The 23,540-nt window shown below is 47.0% G+C and overlaps 1 protein-coding gene across 1 annotated transcript in view; it reads right to left on the bottom strand.

The window, feature by feature from the left end:
• Positions 1-8,303: 8,303 nt before the first annotated feature.
• LOC146829887 (extracellular calcium-sensing receptor-like) overlaps positions 8,304-23,540 on the bottom strand; it is a 170,331-nt gene continuing 155,094 nt past the window's right edge. Inside the window, exons 4-5 of the mRNA XM_085606563.1 lie at positions 13,097-13,806; positions 8,304-9,042 (exon numbers count right to left, since the gene is read on the bottom strand). Of these exons, the coding sequence (XP_085462689.1) occupies positions 8,304-9,042; positions 13,097-13,806 (1,449 nt within the window). The remainder of the gene's footprint in view (positions 9,043-13,096; positions 13,807-23,540) is intronic.

The following is a 23,540-nucleotide window of genomic DNA, read 5'->3' on the forward strand; positions in this document are numbered from 1 at the left end:
ACTGAACTGAACAGTATGCCTGCTCTCCCCCGCACAACTCCACTAAGTAGTGCTGCCGCCTGAGCGCTCTGCTGCAGGGTGTTCAAGGCCCTCTTTCACCTGCAGGCTCCTGCTGCCCCTAATCCCTGGTGGCCCAGTGGGAGAGTACTCTGTCTGTGCCTTCTTTTCTCTCTTTTTTACTTTTTCTCTCTGCCCTCTGTTCTCTCTTTTTTCTCTGTTCTCCCTTTTTCTCTTTTCTCATCTTTTTCCTTGAGTTTTGTCCCTGCAGCTGCTGCCCCATGGCCCCTCCCCTCCAGTGTGTGCTACCCGCTCCCAACTCCCAGCTGACCCACCCTCCCATGATCCCTACTTAATGGCAGACTCTGGCCAGATATGCAGCAGGTGCACGGCTGGTACAACGAAAGCATGCCAAAGGCACCCATCTGCGCCCATCAGTGACCCAACAGCGATCAGCACCAGGGACACTGGCCCTCTGACCTACCTCCACTACAACACCAGCACCCTTCACGCTCCCAACCTTGGATGCAACAACAACTGCTAGCTCTTGACACCGAAAAACACTCAAGGCCCTCTCTCCTGTGTACATTGCTGCTGCACCTTCAGCCACCTCTGCACCTCAGCAGCAGCCCCCAGTCTCCTGGACTTCACCGCCCATAAACCACTCAACTGCATCCTCCTAAATGTATGCTCCCTCCACAAGCACGCCACAGAAATCTGGGATCTCCTCAACACCTACTCGCCCGACGTAGCCTTCCTCACAGAAACCTGGACCAACGCAAACTTCACACCCAACATTGCCAATGCCATTCCAAAAGCATACAAGATCCTGTAAAGGACTGCCCCACCCACCTTGCAGGAGGACCTCACCATCATCCACAAAAGCACCCTCCACATGACAGCCACCACCCCGTACGACATGACCCTCAGGGAACACCTCTACTTCCAGATCCAGAATATCCCTCAAACAACTCTTTGCTGAACCCTCATCTGCAGGCTGCTCAGGCCCCACACTCTTTTTGCTGACACCAAGCTCATTGCACCCCATGCCCTTGCCTCTATAAACTACATCCTTTCAGAGACCTAAACTTCTACCTGGACAATCACGAGGAATTAAACAATGCCTCCCTCATAGAGAACATTGCCAACATAGGACTCAAACAACTAGTCACCGCACCCATGCACATAGCTAACATGCAGTGGATCCTGTCCTAGCCAAACAAAGCAACGTATCCTACAGCCACACCACAGAACTCCTCTGGGCAGTTTCCCACTGTAGCCAATTCTTCTACAAAAAAACACTGTACATAAGAACGCCCACTGCCTCCCCGTAGAAGCTGGAACCAACTCAACGAAGACCAGCACCCCACCTTCGACTATTTCAGATGCTAACACCGCAGCACACAACCACCTGCACTGGATCATGAACTGTGCCAACACATTCAACCCCCTCAAGAAAGCCACCGGAAGTCACATCAAGAAAGTAAGTTGGTACAACCCTGCATTCCAAAAATCAAGACAACTCAAAAAGACATGGAGAAACAACAAAACCCTGGAAACACTACAGAGCAGCCACCACCACACACCACCATATCATCAAATCAAATCCACAAGGGAGAAATCTATCTAAGAAAGGATTCTAACTAACACTCATAATACCAAAAAACTCTTCTCAATCATCAGGGAATTCACAAAACCCTGCAGAGAAACACCAGACATCTGACCCTTCCAAGACCTCTTGCAAAAGACTCAGCACCTTCTTCCACCTTAAGATCAAGATGATGGTAGACACTTCAAAAATCATGACCTCCACATCACTCCTGCTCCCCCTCCAAGCAACGCCACCCTGCTCAATTAGACCCCGTTCACGGCAGGAGACACCTTGAAGACCATGAAATGTATCCACTCTGACCCCTGTTCACCCCATATCTTCCACTGACTGGAAACATGAAGAGGTCAACATCCTCCTGAAACAACCCTTTGTTGACCAACGGACCTTGAAAACTTCAGGCCCATATCCCTGCTTCCATACGCAACCAAAGTCATCGAAAAAGTAGTCAAAACCCAGCTTTCAAACTTTATCGAAGCTATCATTGTTCTGTACGGCACCCAATCCAGATTCTGCAGGAACCACTATACCGAGACTGACCTACTCGCTGCCATCCACGACATCCGCTCCCTCCTTGACCAAGGCGAAAGGGCAGCCCTCTTCCTCCGGTACCTAATGGCTGCCTTCAACACCGTCTTACACCGCACCCTAGCCACCAGACTCCATGATGTCGGCATCCGTGACAAGGTTCTTGACTGGATATGCTAATTTCTCACTGGAAGATCTCTGCGAGTTAGACTCCTGCCCTACCTCTCTGAACCGATAGAGACCGATTGCAGAGTGTCCCAGGACTCCTCCCTCAGCCCCACTCTCTTCAACATCTAGACGGTCCCTCTCACAACCATCATCAGGAACCACAGGATCATCATCGTCACTTATGCCAATGACACCCAGCTTATCCTCTCCCTCACCACTGAAACCAACATCACCAAACATAACATCCAAGAAGGAATGAAAGTCGTCAACACCTGGATGAAGAACAGCTGCCTGAAATTCAACTCCAAGAAAACAGAAGTTCTCATTCTGGGCTCCACCCCCTCCACATGGGACGTCTCCTGGTGGCCCTGCCCCAGGAAATCCCCCCACCCCAGTGGACCACGCAAGAAACCTTGGCATCATACTGGTCTCATCGCTCACAATGAACTGCCAGATCAACACTGTATCCTCAACCTGCTTCAACACCCTCTGCATGCTTTGAAAGCCATTCAGGTGGATCCCATCTGAATCCAGAAGAACCGTCACACAAGTTCTCATCAGTAGAAGACTAGATTATGGCAGCGCGCTCTACGCCAGAATCAACAAGAAACTTCTTTTTCAACTCCAGTCCGTCCAAAACACAGCAGCCAAACTGATCCTTGACATCCCCCGTCACAGCCACATCACCCAACTGCTCTGAGATCTCCACTGGCTCCTAGTCGAAAGAAGAATCACCTTCTAACTCCCCACCCATGCATAACACTGGACCAACATACCTATACAACCGCCTCTCCTTCCACGTACCCAAAAGACACCTCTGATCAGCCAACTTCTCTCTGGACACCATCCCACGCATCTGCAGGACCAGAATGAGAGCAAAGTCCTTCTTCTACCTCTCAGCCAAGGCCTGGAACAACCTCCACCTCCGGCAAGCCCCCAACACTGTACAAGTTCAGGAAGTACCGCAAGACCTGGCTCTTCGGATGACCCCAGCACACAATGTAGCTGTCCCCCAGCACCTTGAGACCCTCACAGGTGAGTAGTTGCTCTATCTCAACCCTGATTGTTTGATTGAACAGACTCCTTCTAAGGTGACCACCACAGTCTCCAACCCTGGCCACAGCTGCTCTACCAACTCTTGCGGGACTCTTACTACAGTAAATTGGAGGGTAATCTGCAGGTCCGTGGAGTCGGGAATCGGGATCTGGGTGGGGTGGTAGGTAGTGCCTGTTGGTTGGTAGATGGGGGATGTGGAGATGTCACAATGCTGCTGAACCTTCCTGTGTCTTTAGAAGATGTCCCAATGGAGTCCAGAAATTATTAAAGGGCTTCCTGGTTGATGGTTGGCAGGTTGTCATCATCCCCATCATTGCTGAAGCCCGAGACAGCCGAATGGCCAGGAGGTGAAGGTTCATATTCTGTAATGAAAGGGGGAAATGCTATTGCTGATCTCTCTTAGATGTTGACATGAGTATTGCAATACATTACACTTTGAGTTCCTCATGAATTCGTAGGACAGCTGCTATGCAAGGGTATGGATTGCATATAGCACTGTATTTCCCTTTCAGATGACAGTATGTCAGCATTGTTCTCACTACCACTGTTTGCCTACTCTGAGCGGATGGGCCCAGTCATACTAGTCAGATTACAATCACTGATGTTCAAGCCATTTCATCAGGACTAGAGTTGGTTACCTAAAGAGTGTCACAAATAATTGTTATCTGGCCCATGCCCCCTCTGGCTGTTCAAAATATTTGTCATGGCAGCTGACTTGCTGCCACACAGGGATCGCACCCTGATCCTATATTGACTATCATGTGCTTACAACAACAACATGATGCAGGGCCAAATTCAATGGACTGAAATGGCAGGCTGTTATAGAGTGACGTGCCAGGCAGCACCCCCGATTGTAGTAGTGCTTGGAATGGTGACATGTACCTACTGAGGGGCATATTTACTTAGAAGTGGCACAACACAGTGCATTCCACAAACACAGGAAAGCACTATATTCACAAGGATATGGTGCACCCCATGTGTTTTCCTCTGCACTGGCATGGACAAACAAACTTCCAAGTGCTTACAGACACCCTTGCGGCATGGTGCAAGGGTGCCTGTATTGGTGCCAAGCTGTTCTTTTTACGGCGGGCAAGGGTGTGCACAGGGGTGGCACATATTCTTGTAAATTCAGACCGTCCATACTTTTTTGCAATGACGCAGCTCAGTGCAGCTGATTTGTTTGCATTGACATGCTGCACTATTTCTGGTGTACATCTCTTGCATTCACCCCCACACCCGGTCATATTTAGCAGATGAGAGGAGTTGAGGTGGTCCCCATGATGGCAGCTGACACCTGTGTGCTCTGAGCCTGCATGCCAGGATAGCTGCATACCATGCAGATTATTCAAGGGGAGTATCAGCGTCACCCTTGAAATGTCCCTATGTGTAGGCACTAACCATGGCCCACATATCCCCTACCCCTCAGGTGTGTTGTTCTCCAGTGAAATACCAATTCTATGCTAGGGATTTAGAGGTTAGGTTTATGTTCATGGGACAAAGGGGCATCTTTCATAGACATGTGGTGCAGCTCAGAGCATGAAACCAATCTGCTGCACAAGCTTTGTGAATTCGAAAGTGCATGGTTGCCCTGTCTTTAGAACAATGCAGCACATCCCTGTGCTTTCCTTTATGCTGGTGCACATTATGCTAGCTAGCACCAATGCAGGTACCCTTGAACCATGGTGCAGGGTTGCCCTGTCTTTAGAACAATGCAGCACATCCCTATGCTCTCCTATATGGTGGTGCACATTATGCTAGCTAGCACCAATGCAGGTACCCTTGAACCATGGTGCAGGGTTGCCTGCTTTGGCGATCGTCTACTGTTTGTGCACCGGCAGAAAGGACAGGAATGCACCGTATCTTGTAGAAATGGTGCATGGATGCCCTTTTCTTTTGAGGTAGGATAGCACAGCTAGAAGGCTTGCGACCCGCCCTACACCAACATATTGACAAAATGTCCTTGAGCCTTCCATTGATGTCATGTCTATCCATAGTGTAGCCAGGTGCATAACCTTTGGTCTGCAGACAGCGCCACAGATAGCTGGGTCATATCTACCTGGACTGCACGGCATTACATAATTACCTACATTGTCCTTTGTTGTAACTCACTTAGTTGATGATGTAGTTGGTCATAACCAGCACTGTCCTGTCACGCACCTCCAGCAGCGGATCTCTCGTGGCCTATGGAAATGGGAACCCCACGCCCTCATAAAAAATCTGGGTTCTGAAGTGGGAGGCTGAGCTCTCATTTTCAGCTCAGATATGGCAGGTGACAGCTACCTGCTTCTGTAAACTGAGAAATTTGAGGAAAGTTCTTCATTTGGTGCCAGAAGAGTACCGAAAATTCATAGTCCATGTCATAGTGACTTCCAGGCTGGACTATGCAAATTGCCTTTATTTGGGCATGCCAAAGTACCTAATTAGACTCCATCAGATGGTACAAAATGCGGCTGCGAGACTGATAAGGTGTGTCCCTTTCCGCGAGCATGTCTCTCCAACTTTATTGGTTACTAGTGGCCAAAATAATTGAGTTCAAGGCGTTGACGCTTGCATTCCGAGCCAAGCATGGTAAATGCCCCAGCTACTTGAAACACAGACTATGCGGATATAAGCAGACGTGATCCTTAAGGTCCAGTTCTCAAAAGCTACTCTGCACACCTCGTTTCAAGAAGGATCGCATGAGGGGAATATCCTTCGAGGTTGGGGCGGCTAAATTGTGGAATTCCTTGCCAATTGACTTCCGTAATATTGATACAGAGCCACTTTTTAAGAAAATGGTGAAGTCCTTGCTCTTTAGGGCAGAATAGTGGGTCGGGGGTGTGGCTTTCTAGTTCTCCATCTGCGTACTACCGATCGCTTAGCGCCGGGACACCTCTGTTTGAGGTAGCTGTCGCTCTCTACAAGTGTCTGTATTATTAATATTATTATTATAACTCTGACCACCAACTTCTCAGGGATGACTGCTAACACCCGCTCCTCCAAGGGATTGAGCTCCTCCTTGGGCACTGGACTTCCACCTCCGGTAAAAAATACTGCATTTAGATTGGTTGCAACTTTCTCCTTTGTTTTGCACTTAAAATCGAGCCAGCTCTTCTAACAGTCAGTCTCTGTCATCTTGAGTCATCAACGCAGTTCACCTTATTTACTATTTGACTGAGGATACAGGATTCACTACGGACATTGTTAAGTTAGCATATGGCAGTACACGCTTGGCTGCCACGTTGCTACTTTTGCACATGTTTCTACATGACTTTGTTTTTGTAAATCCTCTGCTTGTGCTCGTTCACATGAGAACCGTCTAGCTTTCACTTTTCTTGCTGTACTCTGTGGGCTCCGTCTGCACAGCGTGTTCAAAGTCTAAGAACAATGTGCTCTGTTAATTTGCTTTGGTCAGTCCCACACAGGCTACACATAATACTACCACAGCTGAGCTATTGAAAATCGAGTGCTTTTAATATGGCATTGCATGCATGTTGAACACTTGAAGAAAACGTTTCCGTAGAGAAGAGCTGTGTTTGTCCGGAGATGTAAACCTTTGCATCTAAACCTTGAGGTATTGGGTCCCGCTGACAAAGCCCAGAGGTCTTCGATAATTATTATAAACTAGTTCCTAGCAAGGGGAGGGTTGCAAGGCACAGTAGGCCTTTTTTCCACTAGCTTTATATAATGCTATCCCAGTTCGTATTTTATGGAATTGTAACAATGCTCATTATATTGAGAGTATGCATATTGCTGCTCGTATAGGCTTGTGTACTGCATCATAGAGCACGTTAGTTAAAATAAACATTTTAAACTGTACTGTGTCTCTGATCACTCATGTTGTGGACAAGTATGAGTGAGTTGGTGAAAGAGTGTTCTTGCTCCCACGATTACTGAGAGAGTCTGAGTTACATGTTCTAGGATGTCTAATCATTGGTAGCTTCGCTGTAGAACGGAGAACGAATGAGACACTATAGCTAGTCGGATAGGGGTCCTGGGCACTAAGGTGGGTTGTTGGTACACGACTATACACTGGTTTCCTGGGCGTAGTTCCGTATATGTGCATAATCCCTGCAACACTATGTGCTGCCATATGATCTTTTTCCTCCACAATGGCACTTTGGAGTTGATGAAGAGCTGGTGTTGGTGATCCATCACCGCCTTGATCAAGATCGAATTCACCTCCTGCCTGAACTTTCTCTTCCTCTTCCCCTTCCCCTGGGACACTGGCAGCTCATCTGGCTGGTTGTGGGGTTGAGAGGGTTGTTGTCCTGTGCTGCGCTCACTCCTGGCTGCTCCATTGCTGCATTTAGGTAAGTGAAATGTAAATTAATTTTTTTACAAGTACCCAAGTTTTTGTGTTTTTTTTTCCCCACCACGTACACAAAAGTGACGTTAGGACGGCTAGCGTCTATTTACTACCCGCTAATTGACTGACCATCAATTTTTCTACATTAGTGTGATTATTTTTACCGATTGGATGTACATACATATCAAAGTCAAGGAGGCATACAAGTATTCTGCTAATATACCCACAATAGTACTTGCAGCCATGCTGTACCTTTATAGCTTTATAGTGTTCCCTGATCCAAAATGTGCCAAACCTAAACAACACCTCTTGTGTTTATGCATGACCACCATTCTCACTTGCTGTGCTTGTTTATTTTAGTTATTCATAGTTCAAGGGTCAAGAAATGTGTTAAAGAAATGCTTCATTAAACAACATGAAATCAATTATGTTATATTTAGGATTTTAATTAGAAAACCACAAACATATTTCAATTTTCCTTGTATTTCTCACGAAGACCTTTTTTAATTCTGGGAGTGGTGATGCTGCACATATTTACATCTCAGCTGTGATGCAGATATGCCACGAAGAACAGCTCTGCTATTAGAAGCTCCTCTATAGGAGGAAAGACTTCACATTTCATTTACTATATGTTAAGTGATATATGCACATCTCACTTTATTTATTCTTTCCGCAGCTGGTCCTTTGCACCAAGTACTGCTTTGTATTCATATCCGGCCTCCAAAGGATAATATAACACTTGGGAATGAAGATGCACCCCAGGAGCCCTGCACTTGATGACAAGATGGCGAAGATCTCCACGGCCATCATGTACTTTCCCTGTGTGCTGAGATACGCTGGGATGAATGAGACCCATACGGCCAGAAACACAAGCATACTGAAGGTGAGGAACTTGGCTTCATTGAAACTCTGAGGCAAATTGCGGGCATGAAATGCAACCACAAAGCTGACAGTGGCCAACACGCCCAGATATCCCAACATCAGGTAGAAGAAGAGAACAGAGCCCTCGTCACACTGGATGATGGTGGTGTCCCCCATCTGTATCTTCACTGGGAATGGAGGGTCAAGAAGCAGCCAGAGTGTGCAGATCAGGATTGGAGCAAATGAACAGAGAAGGACCACACCATACGGCACTCTGGGCCCAAGCCACCTTTTAGAGTGACTGCTGGGATCTCGAGAATTGAAGGCTACTATCACAGTAATGGTCTTTGCCAGGACAGTAGAAATGCTAATGGAAAAGATAATAACAAAAGAATTTTGTCTGATCATACAGGTCACCTGCAAGGGATGTCCCATGAAGGTGAAGGAGGAGAGGAAACAAAGCAAGAGAGCAATTAGAAGCACATAACTGAGACCTCTGTTGTTCGCTTTGACAATTGGTGTATCTTGGTATCTCCTGAAGACACAGAGAACAAAAATGGTGATTAGGAATAGGAGGCCTGTCAAGGATGAAAAGATGATCCCCAAAGGCTCTTCAAGGGAGAGGAACTGCAGAGTTGTTAATTCACATTCTGTCCGTCCTTCGTTGGGCCAGTGGTCTTCAGGACAAGGCCAGCAATGTGCAGAATCTGGAAAGAAATATGTATCTTGGTTGGTGATGTTAATTTTGTGAAACCTGAAATAATACTGAGTTTGAATTTAGCAACATTGACCAGCTAACTAACAACACTGATAATAGTGATACCTTTAACCCCTTTGGTGTGTTAGATTCAAGGAGAAAGGAGAAGTCTGATGAACCAGTGCTCATGTGCGTCAGATGGCTCCCGGCCATCGGATCACATGGCACTGGAAATCCCTCTGGTGTAGGCACCAGTTGTATTTCCTTTTTCCCCCAACAGCCTTGGGAGCGGAGGAAGGGCTTCCCCAGCTCCCGAGGCTATATGTTTGGTTTATGTAAAATGATGATCAATTCATAGAAACCAAAACTGAAGTGAGCCGATAGGCTCATTTCAGTTTCACTTTCTACGTGCTCTAGGGGCTATCTCAGCCTTCAAGCACATCGAAAGTCAGGAGAGCTTTTTTGGGAAAGGGAAGAATCATCACTAGTGGACCCCTGCTTGGGAACCGCCCCAGAAGGGCAATCACCAAGCAGAGATCCACCCACTATCCACCAGGGAGGACGGAGCACCCCTTGGGCAAGGACCTTTGCTCCCCAAACTTCTTCCGGCATAATCAGTCTACCTGCCCACCCCCCCCCCCCCCCCCCCCGGGTTGTAGATGGAGGCAGTAGCCCCCTATCTGCCCCTCAGGGGAAAGGAAGCACCATAGACACCAGGGAATTTTTTTTAAATGATATAGGTGTGGGGGCTGCCCAGGATGGACATGACAATGCCCCCCCAGCAGAATCCCAGTCTATTTTGCTTCCCTGGCGGGCAGATGGGGCATTAGCCCCCGATCTGCCCCCGGGGCATAAAGCCCACTAGATTCCAGGGATTATTATTTTATTTTATTTAACGGGTGGGGGCTGACCGAGATGGGCTTGCCAGTGACCCCATCCCCTCAATAGTCTGCTTTTTTCTGCCCCGTTGGAGGCAAAAGTGGCAGTACCCGCAATCTGCCCCCACAGGGGGGCAGAAAGCCCGCTAGAAGCCAGGAATTAGTTGTCTTATGTTATTAATGGGTATGTTATTAATGGGTGGGGACTGCCCGAGATGGGCATGCCACTGCCCCCACCCTCGGCAAAACGCCACAGTATTTCTGCCCCCTGGGAGGCAGATCAGGGCAATAGCCCCTTTTCTTGCCCAGTTGGCAAGAGTGATATGTCTATGGGCATGCCAGTGTGAAGCCCCATAGGCAAGGGTAGTTCCCTTTTTTTAGGCACACATTCTGGCTGTTCCAGTGGAATTTTTATTTTTATCTGCACGCGTGGGCAGAAAACCACTAGAAACCGGGGAGATTTTGTGTGTGTGTAAACTGGAGTTTGGCTGACAGTCTGCATGTACTGACCTTTAGTATCATTTTACTCAGGAAACCAAGGGGAACTCTTGGTGGTAGGACATTTGTGCCAGCACAGTGATCTCACACAAATGTTTTTTGTTGAATTTGAGGTTTGCAGGGGCATCTGGGTAGGAAAACTTTGGCGGGTCCATCTAAGCCATATCTTCCTGGACTCCCAAGTGTGTCTAGTTTTCAAAAATGTGTGGGTTTGGTAGGTTTCCAAAGATGGCTGCTGAGCCCGGGGCCAAAAACCCAGGTGCACCCCTTGCAAAACCAGGTTGTATTGTGATAGCTAATTTTAATCTCTCCACAATATGGTTTGGGTCCTTGCCTGTCGCGGTAACGTGTGAGGTTCTGTTTTTATTGGGAGACCTGTGGGAATACGGGGTGGGTGGAAGTTTGTAGATCCATGCAGATTCCAGAACTTTCAGTTTTTTTGTGAAAGTTTGAGGTTTGCAAGGGATTCTGGGTAACAGAACCTGGTGAGAGCCACACAAGTCACCCCATCTTGGATATCCTTGAGTGTCTGGTTTTTAAACATCTACAGGTTTTCTAGGTTTTCCCAGGTGTTGGCTGAGCTAGGGTCCAAAATCTACAGCTAGGCACATTGTAAAAAAGGATCAGTTTTCATTGTAAAAATGTGATATGTCCATGTTGCATTTTGGACCATTTCCTGTCGCAGGCACTAGGCTTACCCTCTCAAATGAGGTACCATTTTTATCAGGAGACTTAGGGGAATACAGAATTCAAAAGCAACTGTTATTACCTATTGACTTTCTATGCATTTCTGCCTTCCACATGTAAGACAATGTGTAAAAAAGAAGTCACTTTGAATAATGTCCTATAATTCACATGCTGGTATGGGTACCCACAATTTCGGAGATGTGCAAATAACTTCTGCTTTTAAACTCTATATTTAGTTCCCATTTCAGAAATCGTGATTTTTTGGAAAAGCTACGAGCTTATGGAAAACATTCAATCTAAATTGTGTCAACAAAAAACGCTCAAATTGTGACTCGACATAGGTCAGATATGGTTCCATTTCCAATGTGGTCATAACTATCAAGGAGTGTTGAGTAGATTTTTTATTTATCTGGTTGCTCAACCGAAATTCTTCCATATGGCTAAGGGCCCTTATTTTTAAGTCTTTCTTCGAGATTTCAGCAATTTGTTCAGGGTTGGCATAATATTTGTTAAGCCCCAAATCTATGAGGAGGTTTTTCACGTAAAGCAGCCACTCGATTTTCCCCGCATGTTCCAAAGACATGCAATCGGCCACTATCTCTTTTGTGAGTGAGTTTTTTGTTGACGTCCAAATACGGCGCCACAACAAAAGAGGTTGGATTTTGGCCAGATCTTCAATATGTGGGAGACCAAGTTCTGCATGGGAGGCGAAGGTGGATACTCGCTTGGGTGCCATCAGTAGGAATCTCATAAATGTATTCTCTGCTACCTGGAGGGCATTGCTGTTTTTATGTCCCCACAACCCCGCCCCATAAAGTGCGGTGGAATGACACTTTGCTTTATAGATGCGGAGGAGCTCTACTGGTGGCCTCTTTCCAAGCTTCTGGGAGAATTTTATGAGTGCAATGATTGCTCGCAAAAGTTGGTGTTTGCGGGCTTCAATAGCCGCTTTCCAGTTAAGTTTGTCATCTATCATGACTCCAAGGTATGGATATTGTGTAGTCAAATCCACTTTCTCTTTATCAAGATAGATAGACCTCCCCCTTTTCTTTCCCTTTCCTGCCTCCATCACATATGTTTTTTAAATATTTATTTTGAGGTACAAGCTACCCATCAACTTTGAATATCTATCTAAGGCTTTCTCCAACTCTCGCAGGGTACGTGCCAATATGACTGCGTCATCCGCATAGAGAAGGGCAGGGACGGGTCGATTTTTCACTCGTAGGAGGTCCTGAGCCCCTCTCAACATCTCTGCCTCAAGACCATTAGTATAGAGGGAGAAAAGAAAGGGGGCCAGGACACACCCCTGCCTCACGCCCCTCTCCACGTTAAAGGGGTCAGATAATTCTCCCTGTGTTCCGAAACGGACCCTAGATGAAGCATTAGAGTATAGTGCCCGAAGAAGATGTGCGAGGGCTGGGTCTATACCCATATGCATGAGAACTGACCACAGCTTCGAGTGGGAGACGCAGTCGAAAGCCGCGGAGAGGTCAACATAGACCATGTATAGCCGTCCTTGCTTTGCTGAAACATATTTACCCATAGGTAACGCTAGGTTCAAAGCCTGTTCAGTTGTTCCGAAGCCCTCTCGGAAACTGAACTGGATGTCAGATAATATATTACGGTCATCTACCCAATCCTGTAGGCGCTGGAGAACCACTCTGCCCAAGGTTTTACCAAGCGAGTCCAGTAATGAAATTGGCCTATAACAGGTCACATCTTCCCTATTTCCCTTTTTAAAAATGGGAACCATAATCGATTGGGTCCAAGTTTCAATTAGACCACACTTCATTGTTGCATCGAACACTTTTTTTAAAATTGGGGCCCACAGGTCTAGTTTGAACTTAAAAAAGTCGACTGGTACACCATCTGGACCGGGGGCTTTTCCGCTCTTGCTCTTTTTAACCACATTTATAACTTCATTTAATTCAAAATTTAAAGGGATCGGAAATAGACTTTCTTGTAGAGTCTGGTTGTTCTCCTCTGATAGGTCTACTCCTATTTCTTTGCCAAAAACTTTGGAAAAGTGGTTTGCCCATATTGAACCCTCAATCGCTACTTCTACTCTTGGCATGTCGCTGGTATCTATCAAGAAGGGGGATTTCACTACCTTCCAGAACTGCTCACTATTCCGGTTCCGGGAGCTCTCATATAGTTGGTCCCAGAGCACTTTTTTCAGTTCTTGTTTTCTACTTTTGCAGGCTAGACGATAGAGCCTCCTTAGTCTACGTATTTCCTCTTGATCTCTTACGGTTTTCGTCAGCGCTTTTTTTAAGGATTTGTGGGTCAGAGTACACTTATGGTCTAACCACCTTTTTTTCCTGGCATTATTCCCTTTCATATTTCGAGTTAGAAGTTCCTTTACCTTCTCCATAATTGAACTAAAATTATGCAAAAGTTCTTCTTCGTTAGTATCATTATCGAGGCACTTCACGATAGCAGGATATGCCGCGTAAACCACCTTATTTATCATGGCCACTGGGTCTATCGTTCCCCAGCCTATGGCGTAGCCATTTATTTTTGTGAGATAGATATTATTCTGTTCAAGAAGAAGAGAAGATTATTAGTGGGGGGGCTTGAGGTGAAGTTATGCAGATGTGATCGGCAAATGTTAGTATTGAAAAAGTGGATGTCGATATGTGTGCATGAAAACGAAATCGGATCAATGTTGACAAAATCAGCTGATATAAATTCTCCATCAAACCTGAGTCCGAAATACATGGTCAGACAGGCCCTGTGACCCAGGGCTGAGGCAACTGGTTGATAGATCCCAGGTGGAGTGGTGCATAACCATCAGGACAAACGCGTGAACAGGAAAAACCCAGATTAATCCCACAGATAGGCAGCAACACCACAATGATTTAGGGAGATTGGCCTTAATGAAGCACCCATGGCCGGAGGGGGGCATGTTCCAAAAACACCATAAAGTTAGATGCTACGTAAATGTAGGAACACTCAGCCAATCAGGACACAGCACACGCAGCACATGCAGTAATTACTCTGTCTCCATGCCGGACATCTGAACGAATTACCCACTGGCATGCATTGTGACCACACAAGTTCGAGACCCACCTGCATCAGGTGGGAATAATTTATAACTCCATGACCAGGCCCATATTCCTATTCCTTAAAAGGATCTGTGAATTGTTTTAAGATGGTCCAAGAAATGTATAAAATGGCATTCAAATCGACTGTACTTTGAGACAGTCCTCAGACCCGACTCTGTAATTGTGCTCCTAACAGAAGTTTAATTAAACGCCTTTTGTCTTTGTTTTTTCAAGTTAAATTCACATTTGAGCAACAAAATGAATAGATAATGAGTCTAAAAGAAGTAGGGTGGGCTAGCAGAGGTGGTGGATAGCAGTGGCTGGGCTCTTGAAAGTTATGTTATGTTAATTTATGCTCTATTAAGTTATGTTAAGTTATGTTATGATACGTTATGCTATGTTATGTTATGTTATATTATAGCAGGCCACACCCCCCCAATTGTTACTTCATTTTGTGTGCAAAGCAGAGGCATAGTGGCATAATTTAGATTTATCGGAGGAGGTTTGTTGAGGATTGTGAGTTATTTAGGGATGTGGGATGTGTATGCTGTAGCTGATGTCAAGTAGGGAGACCTCTATGAGAGGTGTAGTGTGGCACAAGATGAGAGTACAGGGGATGAGGCTGAGTGAAAACATGATAGGTCCCTTCTAACAGAAAACATCTTCGGATGGTGGCATAGCAGGGGAGAGTAGGCCCTTCCAACAGAGGAGGCGCAATCTACTAAAAGATGTGCCATTTTGTGGTGAACCTGAAGTCCATTAGAAGCGAAAGGAACTGTGGTCAATCCCATGAAATGTGATCTAGTGATGAGCTGTGGTCTTTTTTGTAGGTGGGATCTTGTAGGAGACAGGTGAGCAAGTTGAGGAGAAGTAATGTTTGGTGATGAGCTTTGGAGGAAGTCTGGCGGAGGAGGTACTGTCGCTTACAAGAAGGCATACCAAGTACAGAAGGTATAATCCAGTGAAGAAGGTTGGGTCCAGTGGAAGTGATGCAGTATGTTGCTGATCTGAAAGATGAAGTGTGGCTTACAGGGGGATATTAGAAACTCTAATGAAGGGGGATTCCAATAATGGACCAGCCAAGCTGGCAAATTGTATTTGAATAATCCAAGTCTGCTTTCCATTGGTTTTCTAATACTTTTGGCACCTTTTCAACAAATCTCCACAAAAAGGTCCCAAAAAGTGATTTTTTTGGTTCGCTTCTTGAAAAGGTTTTGGGGTTATCTGTCAAGAGGTGGCCAAGAAAATGGAGGGGGTCACAAAATGCAAAATCACCATGCAGTTTCCATTTGGATTTTTGAACGTATGCTTTTTGTAAATTGATGCAATTCTGTTCAGTATCACTGGGCAATTGAGTTTGAGGGACTTAAAAAAATATAGCATTCTGATTGGCCTAGGGGGTTTTTTCCCCTTGCGCCGCCTTGCGCCGCCTTGCGCCTGTGGCAGCGAGTGCTTTGATTGGCTGGACACAACATGAAAGAAAATGCTGCAGCAGCCATTCTCGGATTCTCAGTGATGTCTGCCGTATGGTACGAAAATTAAGCCTGAGTCTGTCTTGCCAGAATTTAAACTCAAGACCTCCACAGACTGTGCCTCACAACTAGGCACCTTCTCCTGGCACTTTCTGTGACTGGATTAAAGCACAAACAATTCTAGTTACGGGACACTCGACTGTGAGCGCGAGAAATTGGGCTAAAATCTAATATTATTAGGAGTGGGTGACTTGTAGTATGGGCTATTTCTAGAGAGTAATTAAGTAGATATTTGTATTAGGTTTCAGAGTGTGTAAGTGTTTATCGTTCCCTCTGTGCAGCAATATTTCAGTTACTTCTGTTAAAGAGAAACTGCTTACTATCTTGGACCACACAAATACACATTTCCAAAGATTCACTGCTCTATTTATTGTGATTTTATCCTCACATTCTACTGGACTCACAAACGTGTACTGCATTGTCCTTTCCTGCACATAAATAATCCTTTAGAAAATTATGATTTGCAACTTTTATGTGTGCTGCACAAAAAAGCATGCATAGCAGTTACAAATCACCATTCTGGATTACTTATGTGCAGGAAGGGACACCTACCTGCATATAAACAATCCTTCCCTCCACACAGGCACCCTTGCACTTTGGTGCAAGGGTGCCCACGTTGGTGCTCGGCAGCTAAATTTTGTGCCAGCACAGCTAGAAATGCAATGCTGCACTGAATTATTGTAAACACAGAGCATCCCTGCATTTCTAAGTGTTGGAACGTGGCCCTAGCAATTTTGGAACTAATCAGCACTCCGCCACTTTCTTCTACATATGCCCCCATGTCTTCTGTGATCTACCTGTGCAGGCTCGCTAGCCGCAATGAAGGTGACCTTGCATCATAATACCAGGATGTCTGTGTTACAGGCAGGATTGGTTTTATGCAGGAAAGGATACTTTCTGCCCAAAAACAATGCTTAGAGGCAGTTCCGTCTTTCTCTGCATGATGCAGAATGCATTACGCATAGAAAGAAAAAGTAACAAGGAGAAATGAACATATTTCTCCTCCTTACATCATGGTCGAGGTGGTGTACCATTTTGGCGCAATTTCCGATTTACCAACTTACTGATTTTCTTAAATTCTATGGGTGATGCGTGACAACGCCCATGCTCCACCCATGTAACACCAAAGCCGCTGTGCTGTGCTCTATTTCTTTACAAAGTCACACAGGCAGGGCATATTGCCTTTTGTGTGGCTTTGTAAATCTTAAGATTTCGTGTTACCTTGAGCCATATTGTATGACGCAAGTACAATAAAAAGGCTGGGCCTCAGAGCGAGTGCAAGAAATCACAACAAGTGAGTACCTTGTACCGGTCAGGGTTCCTGACCTTAGGTGACCCCGGAACCTAGAGAGACATACTGCTTATTTCCCAGTCACAAGGTGGCTACAATCTCTCTATTGTGTAATGATATGTTGGGCTGTTTCTCTGTCTGCGCTGCAGCTCCAGGTGCAAGTGGGATAGATTACTAGGACTGGTAGTGTTACCGATATTATGCCCAAAACCCAATTGTTTAACCCAAAAGCCCATAACTAAAAAAATACAAACATAGGCTATTCGAGGAGTTCAATGAATCTATGATCACTGACCAATATCACGGATCTGGCATTATTTCTTAATAACATGACGTCTCACTAGACAGAGATTTTCAATAACTCACTAACACCCTTATGCATCAAGCCGAAATCCAGTCGGTAAAATACTGAATCGTTAATAGCTCCCGGTATTGCGTGAAAAATACCCAATCCCAATGCATCAACCCAAAACCTGAGCAAATAACGAATCGCAAAATAAATAACCTCGAACATACCGAATCGCTAATACCCAAAATGCTAATTTACCGAATCGCTATATACCGAATTAGCAATTACCGAAATCACTATTAGCTCCCGGAAACTGCCAATAGCAAATAACGAATCGCACCCCAATGCAACAAAACTCGCTATTACCGAAAATCCCCAAAATCGCTATTTTGCAAGAGCTAAATAAGGGAAATCAAAACCTGGAGGTAAAGTTACAAAAAAAAAAAAAGATGAGGCTAAAATCTTCCAACATGTGCAAATGATTGAGGCAATCACTAAACACTTAAATGTGGCCCAGGAGACCCTGTTGGCTCCCACAAAATGGCTGCCCTCTACGTGCTTGCAAGGAGGATGCGGATCAATGCAGCAGGACAGCGCAGGAGAAGGGTCCAGGAGCGAGTTTTCAGACTGCGCATAACCTTGCTGGGGCAGAATGAGGACGAGGTGTACCAGAAGTATCGCCTCAATCGCGCTATGATCATGCGCCTGATTGCAGACCTGGAACCATTACTGCAGCACCAGACACACCGGACAAATGCTATCCCTGCGCACGTTCAGGTCCTATGCAGCCTGCACCTACTGGCCTCAGGGAGTTTCCAGGGGGTAATTGTGGTGGCCGGAGGTGTTTCGCAAAGCGCCCCGTCACGCTTCTTCAAGAAATTCCTAGATGCCAGGCTGACAATGCTCCACACCCACATCAGCTTCCCCACAACCCCACAGCAGTTGGACCGCACCAAACAGGCTTTCTACCAGGTGGCACAATTCCCACATGTGATTGGATGCATCGACTGCACGCATATCCCCATATGTCCTCCGTCAGCAAATGAGTACCTATTCCGGAACCGCAAGTCATACCACTCGATCAACGTGCAGGTTGTGTGCGATGCCAACAACATCATAACGGACCTAGTGGCACAATTCCCAGGGAGCACACACGACTCATACATCTTCCGCAACAGTGGAATGCACAGGCGACTAATCAATGGAGAATTTGGAGAGGGACTCCTGCTAGGTACGTAGAAATACGCTTCCCCACACCAACACCACACATGTATGTACATCACCAATGCTAAGTCTATGCTTCTATCTTCTAGGTGACAGTGCTTACGCCCTGCGGGAATACATACTCACCCCATACCTAAATCCAGCAACCCCGCAGGAACATCGCTACAACGCTGCACACATCAGCACGAGGAATGTGATAGAGCGGACTTTTGGGATTCTCAAGAGCCGCTTCCGTATCCTCCACAAGACTGGCGGCGCCATGCTATACCAACCAGAAACATGCTGTCGGATAATTGCTGTATGTGCAATGCTGCACAACATTGCCACCAGAAGGGGGATACCCATGGAGGTGGACAGGGATGACGACCACCGGGCTGACCAACCACCCGCCCAACGACGACAGGCACACATCCCAAACACAGCAGAGGGCCATAGGAGGCGGACATACATTATGCAAAATCATTTTTGACCCTGGGTAAAATGAGACATTACAAGTTGGTTTTGGGTGCAACTGTTTAATGCACAGTAGCACTGAGGATTGTGCAACAGAACTAGCATTGTAAATCATGCTCCGATTGCATTCATGTAAATAAAAGGTGCCTTAAAGTCAGGCCTGTGCAAACACAATAATTGGATGGCCATGGTTGCCCCACCATGGTCCTGCAGCATGTCCAACTGTCTAGTGGCGCTTGCCACGTACACCAAGCCTCCGCTCAGGTGCATCCAATGCCTCACCACGGCCTGTCCCCGTGGAGGCACGCGAACTGCGGCGCCTGGTGCTGGCCTCTGCCAGTGACACGCTGCTGACACTGGAGGCAGCCTCACTTGTGTCATCCCCTCCCAATGCTGCAGCACTGCATGTGCTGCTCTGAAGTTGTTCCACAGCAGTGGTGATGTGTCCCAGTGACTTAGCGACATCCCCGCAGAAGTGCCCAAGGTCCACCTGCAGGGAGACTGTGCGGCGTGCCAACACAGCGGTGCTGTTGCTGTGCCGTTGTATGGCCTTGGTAGCGGCGGCGGAACGCAACATTAGCTGCCGGTTACTCCTCCTCTGGGACTCATGGCCCTCCCTGATGGCACGGGTGAGCTCACGTACCTCCTCCCTGAGCTGAGCATTGCCATCAGCAACCGCAGTGGTCTGGTCCCTGACCGCCGTGCCCATATCCCTGACCGCGGTGCCCATGTCGGTGACTGCTGCAGTCATGGCGCGCATCTCCCTCGCAAGGCGCACGATATTGCAGCTAATGCTAGCCACATGTCGTCCCTGCAGGCTCTGTGTACGCAGCATCCTCTCCTCGATTGCAGAGGTTGTTGGGACATCCTGGTCTGCTGAGGAGACGGAACTGCGACGGGCCCTGTGACGCCGTGCGTGTCTTGAGCCTCCAGGTGGTGCAGCAGGTGGTGTGGATGTGCGCTGCCTGGGTGCCAATTGCGGGGGGGGTGTTACCATCTCCTGCAAGGGCGCAACTTGGTGCCTGTGTCTCTGCGGTATTGTGGCTGTACTAGCTGCAGGCTGTTTTGCTGGTGCCGTTGCTTGTGGCACTGTTGCTGGTGCCTTGGCTAGTGGCGCAGGTGCTGGTGCCTTAGCTTGTGGCACTGGTGCTGGTGCCGTTGATTGTGGCGCTGGTGGAGGTGGTGCTGGTGGGGTGGCAGGTGTTGGCGATGCGTGTGCATCCTGCGCTGTCTCCTGGTCTGACTCGACGGGTGTCTCCGAAATGATCAGCTGGTCGCTGTCGTCAGAGTCCCCAGGTGATGCATCTGTGTGTGAAACAGTGCATGATTAGTGGGATGATTACACCTACATAGTGTTGTACCCATTAATGTCCCTCTGTGGTCCAACAAATGAACAGTCTCCAGCCATGTACAAATGATGTGGTGTATGCTCATTGGATTTACGCCTGTACATGCACACTGGGCTGACTAGACTACAACTCCCAAGATGCAGTAGTGTCATGTGTGGAGCTGTCTGTGCCAGAGCTGCAGACACAGTGAGATTGGGCTGGGGGCATGGGTATGGATTTACGCTATGCTGGGTGTGGCACAGGCATGCATCTTACCTTGGGCACTTGTGGCTGCGCCGGACGTGTCCATCTGGGTCACCCCCACGACGGCTTCCCGCTCTATTGTCCCTTCCACAAGGTCCTCCAGGGCTGTGTTGGATGGTGCAGTAGATGTGCCGCCTCCAGTCCTTCTAGCCTCCCGGAGCCTCTCAGCAATCCTCTCTTTGGCACGCTTCCGCAGGTCATACCACCGTTTTTTAAGGTCGTCGATGCTGCGGGTAGTGACGCCAACCGCATTGACCCTCTCATGGATGCGCAGCCAGATGCGCCGCTTCTCTGTCTCAGGCACCTTGAGGGACAGCTTGCCAAAGAGGCGGTCGTGTTTGCTGGACACTCCCTCGATGAGGTACTACAGCTCCCTGTCCGAAAACTTCTTCTTGCGCTTGCGTGCAGATTCTGCGCTGGATGGCACTTCCTGCGACATGATGGTTGTCTGATGTGATTTGCAGAATCGGTGTGGCCTCACTCTGCACAGTCTGTCTTTCTTCCCAGCTCCTGTCTGCTCCTCTGTCGAGGCTATGTGGGTGGGGCAGCAGTATTTCCTGGTTGGTGATGTCATCTGCACGTTCCCGGAGCGACGCGGCAATTTGCGATTTCGCTATTACCGATTCGGTAATAGCTAACTCGGTATTACCGAACTCGCTATTAGCCAATTCGGTATTACCGAACTCGCTATTTGCTAGTGAGGCCGTTTGCGTGCCCCGCTATTAAGGAATCGGTAAATTTAGCGATTTTTAAGGAATCGCTAAATTTCACCGAATCTGTTGATGCATGCCAATTACCGATTCCTTAATGGCGATTCCTTATTTTTCGCTATTAAGGAATCGGTATTCGTTTGGTTGATGCATATGCCCCTAAGATCCTACAGCTGCATCTCAAAATCTGAAATGCAAAAGCATTGCCTACATCTCTTCACTGACATTTATGGTAGCAGGACGAATCTGAACTTACCCAAATGTTACAAGCATGAATAAAGTCTGCGTTACTAACCCTAAGACCTTTTTGGAAAAACACCACACAACTCAACTATCTGTCAGCTGAGTCCACCATCAAATGCATCATCTTATCTATACAGATGGCAGCATTAATTCCTTGATACTACGTCTTCCTCTCAACCCATGCACTCTAGGTTCTAGAAGATAGAGCTCTTGCCCCCACACTCTTATCCACTAGCTGTCATGGGCAAAGGGATCATGTGGCTTCCAGTCTCCATCCTGGAGTGTCCACCTTCGAAAAATCAGTCAAATGCTTCAGAAAATCTTTCAATTGCTAATGCTGACCTGGATAAGATTGCTGCTCGCAGTAATAAGAACTCCTCCAAAGTCACACACAACAAATGGTTCTCCAAAATGTTTTTCCCCTAAATGGGATAGCCACAACTGTAGGCAGATGATGACCAACCCAATTCTCCTTTCCAGCAAACAGCTTGCTACATCATAAGAGAGGCTACATAGCTGCCATAATAGGTGCACACTTCCACTTCTTTCAGATTCATATTGTCACAGCTGTAAATTCTCCAAAAGAACTCTCCTGAGTCTACCAAGAACTTATCCCTCATCCTTGTCACACCGCCTAATAGCCATCATCCAAACTAATCTTTAAAGACTAACGGCCAGATGTAGATAATCCTGAAATACCGATTCCTTAATACCGAATTTTGCCGATTCATTATTGAGAACTCGGTATTCCAGATGTACGTAAAGAATCGGTAACAATTACCGATTCGGTAAAAATCGCAAAAAAATAGCGATTCGGAATGAATCGGTAAAAACAAAATACCGAATCCCCATTATCGATTTGTTATTACCGAATCCCCAATACCGAATTGGTAAATACCAAATCGGTAATTTAAGAAATCGGTAAATGTGGAATCAGCCAATCCTGTGCATCATCATTAACTTCCAAACAGGAAGTGGCCACACCCATGCAGCTGCACTGAACCTGGAGCTGCCTGTGAGGCAGGGATCAGAGCAGAGAAGCCAGGAACAAACCAACTGAATCTTGCAACCAATACTCAGCAAAATGGCCAACCAGGAGAGGGAGAAGGAGTCTGCAGAAAGAAAAAGGAAGCACAAATTCAGTGACAGTGAGCTGGAGGTCCTCATTGAGGATGTGACCAAGGACCACAATAAATTATTCGGAAACAGCCCCTGCATGTGCCAGTCACAAAAAGGCAGATCTGGCTTGCAATTCAGGGAAAGATCAATTCCATCGGAGTCACCCAGTGCTCCATTGAGGACCTTAAAAAAAAGATGGTACGATCTAAGGAAGACGGCGAAGACGAGGATGGCAGAGAGGCAGAAGCAGGCCGAACATACAGGTGGAGGGAGGAACACAACACCTGCACCAACTGCTCTGGAACTCCTGGTTGAGTCCATCCTCCAGCCGGAGACTGTGAGTGGGATTGGCGATGCAGACAGCTCAGCCAGAGCTGCCAACAAAAAAGGTAGGATGCATTCACAGCATGCTGTGCCCCCCACTCCCTACCCCCAATCCCCAAAGAGGCATAGGGACTCCTACTCCAGTCCATGTTTTACTTAAAACCTGCAATGAACTATGGGAGATGTACCCAGGAGTAACACATGTCAGAACAGTCAGTCCACTGAACCCAAAGGCATGTGACACCAATTAGCAATTAGCAAGCAGAGGACACTCAGTGTGATTGTCAGGCATGACATTTATTACAATGCAAATGCTGCCAGATAAGTGAGCATATGTACATTCTGTCTTCACAGGCGAGCCATCTCGCAGGGCAGCAGAGGGGAGCAAAGTAAAGGCAGCCAGGACAGAGAGGAGACAAGAGGAGGAGGTCCAGCCGCCTGCAAGGCAC

Source organism: Triturus cristatus, chromosome 5_2 (genome assembly GCF_964204655.1).
Source record: "Triturus cristatus chromosome 5_2, aTriCri1.1, whole genome shotgun sequence".
Lineage (NCBI taxonomy): Eukaryota > Metazoa > Chordata > Amphibia > Caudata > Salamandridae > Triturus > Triturus cristatus.